The 13665-nt window shown below is 35.2% G+C and overlaps 1 protein-coding gene across 1 annotated transcript; it reads right to left on the bottom strand.

The window, feature by feature from the left end:
• Nucleotides 1-209: 209 nt before the first annotated feature.
• On the bottom strand, nucleotides 210-13465 carry polr1b (RNA polymerase I subunit B). The gene is made up of 15 exons (XM_051125588.1): nucleotides 13229-13465; nucleotides 12948-13115; nucleotides 11928-12074; nucleotides 11702-11834; nucleotides 11480-11616; nucleotides 9781-10004; nucleotides 9515-9686; nucleotides 7663-7831; nucleotides 7287-7568; nucleotides 5803-5936; nucleotides 5536-5706; nucleotides 4176-4332; nucleotides 3896-4092; nucleotides 3568-3818; nucleotides 210-2442 (listed from the first exon to the last, which is right to left on the bottom strand). The coding sequence occupies exons 1-15, from the start codon at nucleotides 13400-13402 to the stop codon at nucleotides 1560-1562; spliced, it is 3399 nt and encodes a 1132-aa protein (XP_050981545.1). The 5' UTR covers nucleotides 13403-13465; the 3' UTR covers nucleotides 210-1559.
• Between the last annotated feature and the right edge of the window lie 200 nt (nucleotides 13466-13665).

Here is a 13665-nt window from a genome sequence, read left to right as displayed (position 1 = left end):
GCACAATGTTTCCATCAAACATGCATGTTGAGGTGCAGCTCGTTATTTTAATTGAGTGTTTTCACTAGCGAGCGGACAGTGAACCGGTTACCTCACCTGTTGGTAGATTTGTGTTGGATTTTGTCTTTGGAATGGAAATATTGGTATTTTATTTGTAAACATCATACTTTTTTCGATTATGTCAGTTAATGTCATAAAACTAGTGAGCTAGAAGCCAGTAGTTGTACTGATAGTGTCGTGTAAAAATGTCCGAAGACCAGACGCGAAAAGCAGAGGAACAGCTAATTCGATTCAATTGAGTGAGTCATTTACGTTGGAACCGCTCCGATTGATTCAAACTCGTGACTTCGATCAATTCACTAGCAACAAAACAGATCAAAAGAGCATTTCATTGTCGAATTTCGATATCGCTTGTAATGATTTTAAAAAGCACGTATGGTGATGAAACGGAGCTTTTCGAAACTCAGAATCAGTTAAACCACTGTGTCGCAAAATGATTCACTGTTTCGAAACGCTCTAATCGGATCGCGTTTTGCGATTGATTTGATTCAGATCGTGGGTTCCTCGGAACGGGTTCGCGAATCATTTCGTGAATTGAATGATTCGCGATCCGTGCTCCGAACTGAAATGATGGTTCGCGTCGCGAATCATTATTCAGATCGGGACTACCAAGCGTTGTGAATCATTTAGATCGGGACTTTGGAGCTTGTTCGCAATTTTTTATTTTCTTTCAGATCGTAACTCCAGAGTGTGGACCGTTAATCATTTATTAATTGATTCAGATCGGGACTTCGGTGTGTGGTTCGCAAATAATTTGGTTCAGATGGAACTTCGCAGTGGTTTTGTCAATCTTTCGATTCAGATCGAAACTTCAGAGTCACTCCTAAGTCACGATATGAAATCAGTGTTCGCAAATCAATCACTATTCAGATCGGGACTGATTGTGAATCATTTGCTTCAGATCAGAACTTCGAAGCGGGTTTGTGAATCATTTAATTCAGATTGGGACTCCAAAGTTTGTGAATCATTTGATTTAGATCGGAACTTTGGAGCGGGTTAGCGAATCACTTGATTTAGATCGGAACTTCGAACCGAGAATCATTTGGACAGAGTTTGTATTTTTTTTAATTAACTGGTCAAAAAAAAGGACTCAGAATCGTGTACTTAAAGCTTGCAAGACTTAATCAGTGTAATTATTTATTAGTAGTATAGAGACACATTCTGTACAGTTTTGTAATAGTCAAATGTTACTAAATATTATTTTTAGTAATTGTGAACAACTGATGGGATGTGGAGTGCTTCCTCAAAAGAACACAAAAAGTAAAAAAAATAAATTGTTAATTGTTAAATTTTTTTTGGCTCCAATTCCTATACATGACCTTGACAAGTTTAAACAGTCCACATTAATCCTGCTATTGATAAAAAATAAATTGTGGTACTGCTCACCAATCCTGATATATTTCATGCAACGACCAAGGTGTGAACACTCAAGTGAATAAAGTTATATGTTCAGGCACTTTATTTTCCATCTATGCAAAGAAAGATACAGTCAAAGAATTTTACTTGACATCTAATTTGATCTTAACGTTCATTGCCGCAAGCTCTGCCACAAAGTATCTAAACACATAAGGAACGGACACAGTCTCAATAGAGTCGCTCTTATTGCACAGCAAGCAGATGGTTTTCCGATGGCGTGTATTTGACCAATGAGGAGGCGGCTTCTCCAGAAGCGGCGACAACAGGCTACCGCAGTCCATGCAAACCTGCGCCACGGAGCGGTCCGAGCAATTAAACAGCCGGTCGTGAAGCAGGAACGAGGTCCCGTGAGCCAGCAGTGCGTCCCGTTCCATCTCTCCGAAGCGGATTCCTCCCTGAACGGTCCTTCCACCCAGCGGCTGATTAGTCAATTTATCTCTAGCTCCCGTAGTTCTCACCTGGAACTTGTCGGAGACCATGTGACGCAAGCGCTGGTAGTAAACCACACCGATGAAGATGTCCGCTTCGAGCTCCAAGCCGCTAATGCCGGAGTAGAGTCGCTCCGTGCCGTAGTAGTTGTATCCGCCAGCTTTCAGCATCTCGCCGAAGTGCTCGAGCGCAGAGCTCTCCTCTGAGAACTTGAATGGTGTGGCATCATGACACAGGCCGTGGAGGGCGGCCGATTTTCCAGCCATGCTCTCGATCAGCATCCCGATGGTCATTCTAGAGGGGAAGCCGTGCGGGTTGAACAGGATGTCTGGGCACATGCCGCTCTCGGTGAAGGGCATGTCCTCCGCGGGCCACAGGCGGCTCAGGATTCCCTTCTGACCATGTCTGCTGGCGAATTTGTCTCCGATGGTGGGGTTTCTGGGAACGCGGCATGTGATACAAATGCGCTTGAAGCGGCCAGTTCCCGTGTCATTACTGCACACTTTGATATTGTCCACAATACAGCTCTCCTGGTACCTGAGGAGAAACAGAGCTCCAGAAATCAATAAAACCTAAAGAAATACAGTTGCACTGAACAAAAGTATTAAAACTTCCCATTATAAGTAGATTGAAGCAGTGCACATTGTCTTGACACTGCCAGGTGATAAAGAGCTTTTAAAATTAGAATAGTTAAATAATAATATATTTAATTATAATATATAATATATAATATATTATTAATGCAAAATACACTTTTTATAATTAATATGAATAACTAAAGCATAAAGAATTCTATTACAATAATATGTTATTTATAAATTAATGAGTTTAAATAAATATATAAAGCGTAAAATGTATATATATATTTTTTTTTTTATTTTTGGGAAACTATAGAAGTTAATACTTTTATTTTGCAAGCATGCTTTAAATTGATCAGAAGTGATGATTTATAATGTTACAAAAGATAAATGCTGTTCTTCTGAACTTTTTAATAATCAAAGAAACCTAATAAAAAAAAATTCTACTCTGCTGTTTTCAACATAATGATAATGATTATAATAATAATTATATTAAAAAGCAAATTAAAATATTACAATGATTTCTGAAGGATCATGTGACTTGAGTAATGATGCTAAAAATTCAGCTTTGAAAATTACAGGAATAAATTATATTTTAAAATATATTCAAATAGAAAACAGTTATTTTAAATAGTAAAAATATTTCAGCATTGCACCATTTTAGCTGTACTTTGGCTCAAATGAATGCAGGCTTGGTGAGCAGAAGAGACTTATTTTTTAAAAAAAAAAAACCTTAAAAATCTTATGACTAGTAGAGTAAATCAATTTTGCACTTAATTAATGGAAATGTTATTTCCAGCTGTGTTATTATTAACCAAAACTATTAAAACTTGTTCTTTTTTTTAAATAAATAAATATCTGAAATAAAATCTAAATAATAATAAAAAAAGACAAAATCTTAAAATAAAAACTAATTCAAAATATTAAAAAAAAATATCATAGTAATACAAAAAAACAAACAAACAAAAACAAAACACTGAGTAAAATTGATAAATGTGATTAAATTTAAAGGTTATTTTTTTTGTCAAAACTGAAAAATTATGACTAAAAAAAAAAAAAAAAAAAAGTAAAATTGATGTCTTACTTGTAAAAAGTCACGTAACTCTGGCCAGTATTCAGATTGATGTAGCTGTAGTAAGGGTCTCCATACTTCAGCATGGAGCCGATAAACGGCAGTCCGTCTGCATCCAGTCTGTCCATTACTTTGGGGTCACCTGGCTTCACCCCAAACACAATGCTGTCATCACCTTTGACCTTATCAGACAGGTCTATGAGGTCAGACTTATAAACCGAACCGTGAGCAAAGCCACGCTCCCATGAGGACTTATTAACAATCTGGGGAAAAATAAAAACTAAATATTAACAAATGCAAAAAATGTTTCGGAATATGCGTAATACGAAGTTATGTTTACCATAGCGTCTTCCATATCATAGCCAGTGTAAGAAATGACAGCCACTATGGCATTGGTGCCAATAGGGTAATTATCCACGTTATAGTGGTCGTACATCGCAGGTCTGACCAGAGGACTCTGGGGGGTCTGTAGACGGTACAGTTTATTGTCAGATCGTTCCTGGTACGAATGCAGCGGGAAGCCCATTGTCTGTTTACCTATGCAAAGATGAGGTCTTGTGAGTTGCAGTTTAAAGTTGACATTTGCAGACAAAATTTATCAAAGAAACTGAGGTTCTTACTCATCTGGCACTGGTACATATTTCTAGGGCTCTGATTGTGATCTGAGAAAGGGATGAATTCGGCCACCACACTCAACATGCTGTGAGGAAACAGCTCTTGATGTGTGGTCACTCCCTCCTCTAGCTCTTCCTCCAAGATCCCCACATTTAGAAACACCTGAACAGAGTTTAAAAGCTTGTAAAAAGACACAATGGCAGAAAACAGAACACAAGACTGCGTACTTTAATAGACTTTAATTAGAGAAGAAATCTATAGTCCAGTGAAGCATTGTGAATGGTAATAAAATTAAAAACAACAACTACAAAATTATTGATTAAAATATGTTGACCGTGTCTTTAGAAATACCATTTTACATTTAATGTTTGAAAACATAGAAGGCTGACTACTATTAACGAACGCTTTTGGCAAAAATGCCACCAAAATTAACAAAAATGCCCCATAAATTCAAAACAAAGGGGCAAAAAATGCCCCTGTACAATTAATCAGTGCATCACAGCTGTCACAATTAAAATAAAATGTGAAAATGAATGAAAAGTGTCAATTTTTTACATCAGATAACTTTATATGTTTTCTCCGATCTATCTGATTTGTTAAAATGTTTCCATTTATACTTGGTTACATAAATGTGTCTTTGCAAAATCCGGTCTTCAGTTCCTGCGCTATATTCAAATTTAACGGAGTTCAAGTCAATGAAAGTAACAGATAAGCGCTGCATTTTGTTTATTATTAGCAAGATCACAAGATCAAAGACCGCAACAGGAAAGAGCGCGGCATCAGCACTAGTTTTTATAATAGTAAGGTGATTATAAAAATAAATAAATTTTTAAAAAAACGCAAGCGGCAAATATTGCCCCTTAATGGAAAAGTTAATTTCTTACCCTGCTATTGTGACATTTGCAGTGCATGATGGGAGCGAGTGTGCGCTAAAGACTTTTTTTGATTCACTGATCAGTGGATTTTTGCAGAATTATGGGTAGTAGTTTTTCATTAGTAATTTGCCTGCCAAATGTGGCTATTTGAAAAAAAAATGTTGAAATAATGCAGACTGAAAGCTTTAACAAAGGCACTGATTAACAAACTCCTGGCTCACGGTAAGTGTGTCTTGGCCCGTTTAGTATTGTTAAAAATCAGCTACGGACAAAATAAATGGGATTTTTTTACTTACAGAACCTGATTATTGCACCCAATTGTGAACTAGCAAGTTTTTTGAATGTAGGCAGAACTTTTAAGGCCTTATATAGCTAGGTTGTTTAAGTATTGCAAGATTTTTTTGGGGGTCATTGCTAGGACATAAAAAACAGGCTGAAGCAGAAGCGCAAAAGAAATGTTCAATTGAAGTATAAAAAGTTCTCTTTTCACCTGCTCAAAGGTGCCAATAAGCTCCTGTTTGCCCAGGCCGAGGTTCCGGACGGGCCGCACCATGCGACTGGGTGTGGTAAACAGATAGAGGCCAGGATACATGCTGGCTTTACCCGTCTGAGGAACCAGAACGATCTCAGTCCAGGGCGGAATTTTTCTCTCTCCCAGTACCTGCAGATGACAGAAATGTTCAGATTTATATTATAAAATATTATTATAGTTTGATCAATGATAATTAAACTACAAAAAAGCTAAACAATTACCCACCTTAAATCTGCGAAGGGATTCAACAACTGATGGTGCCACTTCTTTTTCCACCCAGCCAATCATGGCCCCGTCCAGTATGACGGGATAACAATCTGAATATGGCTGACCGGGGTTCCCATCTGCCGCAGTTACACCTGATGATAAAGAAAAGTTGTTTTAATAGTGAACAAGTTTATATTTATAACAGACAAATTTATATCTTATTTTTATTTATTTATTTAGACTGGTAGAAACATACACTACCAGTCAAAAACAGTAAGACATTATTTAATCCAAAGTACAGCCAAAAAAAAAAAATAAAAATAATAATAGAAAAAAAAAGTTACTTTCTATTAACTGCTTTCTATTTGAATATATTTTAAAACGTAATTTATTCCTGTGATCAAAGCTAAATTTTCAGCATCATTACTCCAGTCTTCAGTGTCACATGATCCTTCAGAAATCATTCTAATATGCTGATTTGCTGTTCAAAAAAACATTTTATTATTATTATCATCAATATTTAAAACACTTTTTTTCAGAATTCTTTGAATAGAAAGATCAGCATTTAACTGAAATAAAAATCTTTTGTAACATTATACACTATACCATTCAAAAGCTTGGAGTCAGTATAAATTTTTAAATGGGATTATATAATTCTATAATTTTGTTATTATAGAAATGAATACTTTTATTTAGCAAGGGATGCTTCAAATTGATCAAAAGTGATGATAAAGACATTTATGATGTTACGAAAGATTTATATTTCAGATAAATTTTGTTCTTCTGAACTTTCTGTTCATCAGTTCTACTCAATTCTACTTAGATGTTTTTCACGTCATAATAATAAATGCTTTTTGAGCAGCCAATCAGAATATCTGAATGATTTCTGAAGGATTTGGACTGGAGTAATGATGCTAAGAATCCAGCTTTGAAATCACAGGAACAAATCACATTTTAAAACATATTCAGATAGAAAGCAATTATTTTAAATAGTAGAATATATATATTTTTAAATTCTATTTGTAATTTGGATCAAATGAATGCAGGCTTGGTGAGCATAAGAGAATTCTTAAAAAATAAATAAATAAATAAAAATAAAAATTCAAATAAAAAATTACTGTTCCAAAACTTTTGACAGGTAGTGTATTTTTAAAAATATAAAAAAAGTATTTAAGATCATTTTAAAATTAGTACAACTGCAAATGTACAATACTAATATAAATAGCTATCTTCATTTATTCATTTTTAAACATTAAACTTATACAGCTTTTATTTTGGAGCTTCTCTTTTGTTGACAACAGACAAATTATAAGTGCTTCTCATTACAAGTTTGAGAAGATGGTTGCCATTGCGCCCCCAAAGTTTTTGTGATTTGAGCATCATTGCAATTTTGGTTTTATTTTGATTAATCATGCAGCTCTCATTATAGGCAATTTACAATTGCTGGATTCAACTGCTGATCTTGTTTACCAATGACAGAGCTTGTATAAACTGTTATTTACCCAGAGAGCAGAGCAGGGAAGGCAGGGTTGTTGTGGAATATACTGGAGCCACAATCTCACAGTGGGCTGTCATGTGGTTCATAAGGCCGCACGGTTCTCCGTCAGGAGTGTGTACCGGACACAGGAAACCCCAGGACTCCGGCAGCAGCTTTCTCACAGAAGTGGTCCTCATCTTGGCGAAGGCGGCTCCTCTGTGCACGCAGCGGAAATGAGCGAGGTAACGGATGAAGTTCAGCTTATCTGCCACGACACACAGTCCAGTGTTCTGCAGCATGCCCAGACCTGAGGTTAAAAAGACAAATGTTATCTATTATAACAACTGGACGAAGACATTCTTAGTTCTGTGACTTAATTATTTGCAATGCCAGTTTAATACCTGTCTTAGACTGGAGGTTTCCTGTGGCTAACAGATACTCGAAAGCTCTGGTGAGATCTGTCCCCATGTTGAAGAGTTTGGTCATACTATCCGCAGTCAGTCCTCCCACTCTCTGACTCCTCTTTTCCAAGGCCAGTTTTACAGATACCAACCAACCTGCCATTTTCTCCTGAAAAGCATTCAGAACAGCTTTGGAAAATCATTGCGCAAAAGTTCTTGAAGCAGAAAATAATTTCTTAATCTATATACACTACACAAAAGTTTGGGGTTAGTATGCGTTTTTCTTCCAGTAAAGATTTATTCTTGATCAAAAGTGACAGTAAAGACTAGGGATGTTCATTTCGGTTATTTTTCCTGACTGGCAGCCGGTGCTCGTTAACTGATAAGATTATTTTAAATCAGAATTGAATTATTTTAGAAAGGACCAAGTGTCTGTGACCCGTTAAAATTTGTTTCCAGGAATTAATTTTACATTTGCAAAAAGCAGCAAACAACAGAACATGAGGATTTACATAGACACATAACATCATGCACGTGCAGCACTTCTGCAAATGGAGACAAACATTATAAAGCTAGGCTATTTAAATAATGAATAATTAGGCCTATACGATTAATATTATTACTTAACAATACGAAAGAAAAAACTGCAACAAGTAGGTAGTATGCATAGTTTTGGTTAATTTTTGTGCTGCGCAAAAGGAAGGTGGCTGAAAGCGGCATCCTATTTTTCTTTATTTTACAAAAGCACAACGGTTTTTTTTTTTATTGTGAGTGTACACAAAAGCAAACTGTTTATAGTTTAAATTATCTGTATGACTAGAGGGAGTCATATCCACTGTTAGGAGGGGGAGAGGGAAAAAAAAAAATTAAAAAATAAATCATACTGCTTAATTGTTAATACCTTAATACTGCCGTGATATTATGCCAAACAGTTTGTTTTGGAAATTTGGTTTACATGATAAATAATACTTTGTCGTTCAAATACATCTCAAATACGGAAACATGGATTTGTGCCGTATGAGAGATCCAACGCTAGTTTCAGTTTCACTTCAGCCTAAATTAATTTGTTTTCGATTGTCGTTTTTGTCACCTAGCTTCTTTTATTTTTCAGTCTTCTTTTCTGAATACGGTTACATTGAAAGGACTTTTTTTGTGGAGTGAGTGGAAATAAAATAGCCTAGCCTATGTTTATAGTGTTTGTAAACATTTTTTGTCGGCATCAGATTTATTTCTAAATGAATTAATAAAATGCAAATTAATGTTATAGTCCTACGCATTTTATCTTTTTTCTCTCTCTCAAAAATACAATTTTATTTTAACCATCCAGCAAACATTTTAAAATATTTTACTAAATTACTGAAAAAAAAAATTACATGACCTTTTAAACTGTTTAACTGATTGTATTAATCATTCAAAATTCTTTGTCAGTTAACTGGTTAAAATGAGCATTCCTAGTAAAGACTAATAATGTTACGAGAGCAATATTTGCACAAATATATCAAGTAGCACAACTGTTTTAAACATTGATGAGAAGAAATGTTTTATTGAGCAGTAAATCAGCATATCAGAATGATTTCTGAAGGATCATGTGACACCGAAGACTGGCGTAATGATGCTGAAAATTCAGCTTTGCTTTACAGGAATAAATAACTTTAATAATTTTAAACTGTATCAAAATAGAAAACAGTTATTTTAAATGATAATGTTTCAAAATTTTTACTGTATTTTTAATCAAACGCAGGCCTGATGAGAAACATCACAGAAATCTTACCGACCCCAAACTTTTGAATGGAGGTGTACATGAAAATGAGTATTGACACATCTGTGCTCAACATATTAACACTGATCTTACTTTTAGGAACATGAGGTAGAACCGGCCTGGTGTCAGAACCTCCTGGAACATCAGACTGTCAGGGCTTTCCTCCATACACTCCTGCTTGGCAAAGGTGAAGAGCTTCCGTGTCATCAGACATAACATGTAAAACTTCTCCACATCTGACTTCAGGTGAATACAGAGACATTCACTGCAAACAGAAGGAGAACACTATAAAAAAAATGCCACATCTGACAGAATTGGTTTAACATTAAAATGATGTAATATTAGTACCCCAGACTTACTCTAACAGGAAGTGAGCGCACTGCTCGTGAGTGAACCACTCTGGGAGGTTGAGCTTGACCCGGAAACGCTCGCCCAGGTAATTGAGCACCTTGGCTTTAGTCATGCAGCCCTGGTCCATGACCATACGCAGCATTTCTGAGACACAACTTTTAAAGAAAGAGTTGTCCTCTCGACCTTTAATCAGCTCCTGGTAAATCTGGTAATCGGAGAAGTCCACTAGAGCCTTGGCAGGAGAAAGGCAAAACATTTTAATAACAAACATTCAATTCAAAACTAATTATGCACTGGTGCATAAATATTACTGCTCCCTGGAAACATTATTCTGATTGGTCAGTTGAGGTGATCAAATATTTAAGTGTAATGACTGCTAAACTGTCTTACTGCCAGCTATGTCCTATATGTGACCCTGGACAACAAAACCAGTCGTAAGTAGCGCGGTTATATTTGTAGCAATAGCCCAAAAAACATTGTATGGGTCAAAATTATGGATTTTTCTTTTATGCCAAAAATCATTAGGATATTAAATAAAGATCATGTTCCATGAAGATATTTTGTAAATTTCCTACTGTAAATATATCAAAACTTAATTTTTGATTAGTAATATGCATTGCTAAGAACTTCATTTGGACAACTTTAAAGGCCATTTTCTCAATATTTTGATTTTTTTGCACCCTCAGATTTCAGATTTTCAAATATCCTAACCAACTATACGTCAGTGGAAAGCTTATTTATTAAGCTTCCAGATGATGTAGAAATTGAAACCCTTATGACTGGTTTTGTGGTTCAGGGTCATATATACTCAATTTAATATATCATAAACATGTATTTATTTTTTTGGAACGATGCTGTGAAATGAGCAGTATTGTTATTAACTAGAATTTAGATTTTTTTTTTAAATTATAAATTATAATATTATTTACGATAATTTAAAGCTCAATCAAAACATTAGATGGAAAAACTTAAAATTAGCTAAAAATGAGAAATGTTTGAAAGAAAAGTTGAAGTACAAATATTACCAAAACTGAAATAAAAAATACAGCTACATATATATATATATATATATATAATAAATGAATGAATACAAAATGTTCATTATATACACACACTGCCATTCAAAAGTTTGAGAAGTTACATTTTTCATGTTTTTTTTTTTTTTAAGTCTTTTCTGCTCAGCAAGACTGTGTTTATTTGATTAAAAATACAGAAAATAGTAATATTGTGAAATATTACTGCAATTTAAAATGGTGGTTTCCTATTTTAATATAGAGTTAAAATAGTGTTTATTCCTGTGATGCAAAGCTGAATTTTCAGCATCATTACTCCAGTCTTCAGTGTCACATGATCCTTTAGAAATCATTGTAATATGCTGATTTATTATCAAGTGTATCACAGTTGTGCTGCATAATTTTTTTCGGAACCTATGATGCTTTTTTCAGGATTCTTTGATGAATAAAACATTAAAAAGAACAGCATTTATTTAAATTCGATTTTTGTTGTAACAATATACAGTATTGTTTAAAGTTTGGGGTCAGCGAATTTTTCGTTCTTTGTTTGAAATGTGTTGAAATTAAAGTAGTTATAGTAAAGACTTATATTGTTAGAAAAGATTTCTATTTTGAATAAATGTTGTTCTTTTTAACTTTTTATTCATCAAAGAATCCTTATATAATCTTAATAAAGAAAACAACTTCCTTTTACCTTCAGTGCAAAGCCCAAGGGCAGAAAGAACAGCTCCTTCTTGTAAATGAAATTCACCATCACCGTTCCATTGTCCAGGTAGTGAAGATTCATGTTAATAGATGTGTGTTCATCTCTTACGCAGTACATTGAAATAGCTGCACACAGTTAATAAACACACAAGTAAATATGTATGTTTAAATTATATTGATTTATTCAATCTGAAAGAGACACAGCACTCACCGTACTGAGTGTAGCCCTGTCCCCTGCTCTTAAACTTAGGTCTAGATACTGTGATGGGATAGTTCCTCCTCGGCATGATCAGAAGACGAATCACCTTCTCTATGCCGTTAACGATGAAATAGCCGCCCATTTCCTACCAGTAAAAAAAGACTGTCATTTGAGAGTCCAAGAGAGAACCACATGATTGCATTGTGTTTCATGCAGTCCTGTGATGTGCGATTTATACCTCAGCTTCTTCGTGATGCTCAATGAGTTCTTTGGGTGAAAGACCATAAAGGTTGCAAAGTTTCGATTTGACCATGATCGGCACTTGACCCAGAGACTGTTTGATGATTCCTTTGGGAATGCCATTAATAGACCAACTCACATCTGCCTGTGAAAACATACAATATTAATTCTTATTTTTTAAAAATATCAATGCTCATCAACTGGTTTTGCTTCAGGAACCAGACTGGACATCAAGAATAGAGTACCACAATGCCACTGAACAGATGAAACATGCACATTTTGCAGATTACTGCTGCTGAAAATGGTCAATTATTGTCATGTTTTCGGCTGTACTAATCAGTCGGACCAGGAAAAACATTGGAGTACTATAGACGGTCAAAACAAATCAAAAAGAAGAGTGCAAAAAAACTATCTGAGGAACAAAAAGCCTTTGTAGTTGGCCAAATTGAACCAGGATTTCCAGGGCAAGAATCTTGACAACATTCTTGTTTGTTCTTAATATAATTTCCGGTCAGGTAGGTGAAATATTAGGCTAATATCTTCATTAACACAGCTTGTAAGTATCTTTACCACCTACTAACTTTAGCTTGTCAAAATATTGTGCCATTTCCTTCTTACTAAGTCCTTCTCTATATGATTTAGCAGCTTCCACACATTTTTTCCATAGTTTAGACAGCATAAATTAGCAGAACAACATATTCTGTAGTACGTTAACTGTGCAATCCATGCTGTTGTTTACATCTGAGTATCTCCAATATGGATGCGCATCCAGGTAACTGACTAAACTGTGACTTAAGTACAAAATTTGGATGGATTCATGTCCTCGGCAGCCAGTAACTTCTTTAATGCAAGTGAATTTGTATTTAATGTAGTCTCGGTCTAATTTTATGTCATGTTTATAAGTCACATAATTTGTACTGTATATGGTAATGTTGTAGTACTAGAAAACCAGCAGCTATTCTGTCAATGTGACATCAACAATTCATTATATTTACTTATATTTAACCGTCAGACTTACCACTAGCTTTCCTTTGTATGTACAGCGCCTGCCTCTGCATTCAGCAGGGAAGACCCTTAGGTCTTTGCTGATTCCTCCTTTAGAAACTGCTGGCGTGTGAATGATGGCCTCCACAAACGACAGACTGATTCTGTCTCCCTTGTACATGAACTCCATAGGAGGAATAGCCTGAAAACGGAGAGATCGTAAACTTCTTTGTTAGCCAATGCCAGCATATAAATGCATTTGTCATATAAAGTATCTACATGTGTATATACGTGATGCATGTGTCTGCATCTCACCTCCACAACCCGACATAATCCATCAGTAACTGCCTGATCAAAGGACTCAATGTGCGCCTTCACCAGTTCCTGCACGGGAACGTGCTGTTTTTCCTTTGGGACACCGAACCCTGCTTCTGTCAGGTTTTTTAAACTCGGTTCGGATTTTAGATTACACCACTTGTTAAGATCCATGCTGCTGGGCACACACGTGTGTGTTTGTCAACGCGATCTCGGAAGCAGCGCAGGACTTCCTGTTTGAATACTTCAAATTAAAAGTAGTGTTTTCATGAATGGTTTTAAAAATCACATACATATAAAAAATAAAAATGATTATTTACTTACTCTCATGCTTTCCAACACCGTATTTTAACTATAAATATAGTATTGCAAATATTTTTGAAGCACTGTATTTAAAACAAACAATTTCCACTGTATGAAAATATAATATGAATTGA

The sequence above is a fragment of the Labeo rohita genome, chromosome 13 (genome assembly GCF_022985175.1).
Source record: "Labeo rohita strain BAU-BD-2019 chromosome 13, IGBB_LRoh.1.0, whole genome shotgun sequence".
In the NCBI taxonomy this organism is placed as follows: Eukaryota; Metazoa; Chordata; class Actinopteri; order Cypriniformes; family Cyprinidae; genus Labeo; species Labeo rohita.
Note: the sequence above shows the minus strand (reverse complement) of the source record. Positions and strands in the feature narration are given on the sequence as shown.

What these genes read in the sequence shown, in the direction of transcription:
- polr1b (XM_051125588.1), bottom strand. Translation starts at nt 13,402, where the DNA reads ATGGATCTTAACAAGTGGTGTAATCTAAAATCCGAACCGAGTTTAAAA. An exon ending in AGCATCACGAAGAAGCTGAG is followed by an intron (nt 11,835 to 11,927) that starts GTATAAATCGCA and finishes TTTTACTGGTAG; the next exon opens with GAAATGGGCGGCTATTTCAT. An exon ending in CCTTGGGCTTTGCACTGAAG is followed by an intron (nt 10,005 to 11,479) that starts GTAAAAGGAAGT and finishes TCTCCTGCCAAG; the next exon opens with GCTCTAGTGGACTTCTCCGA.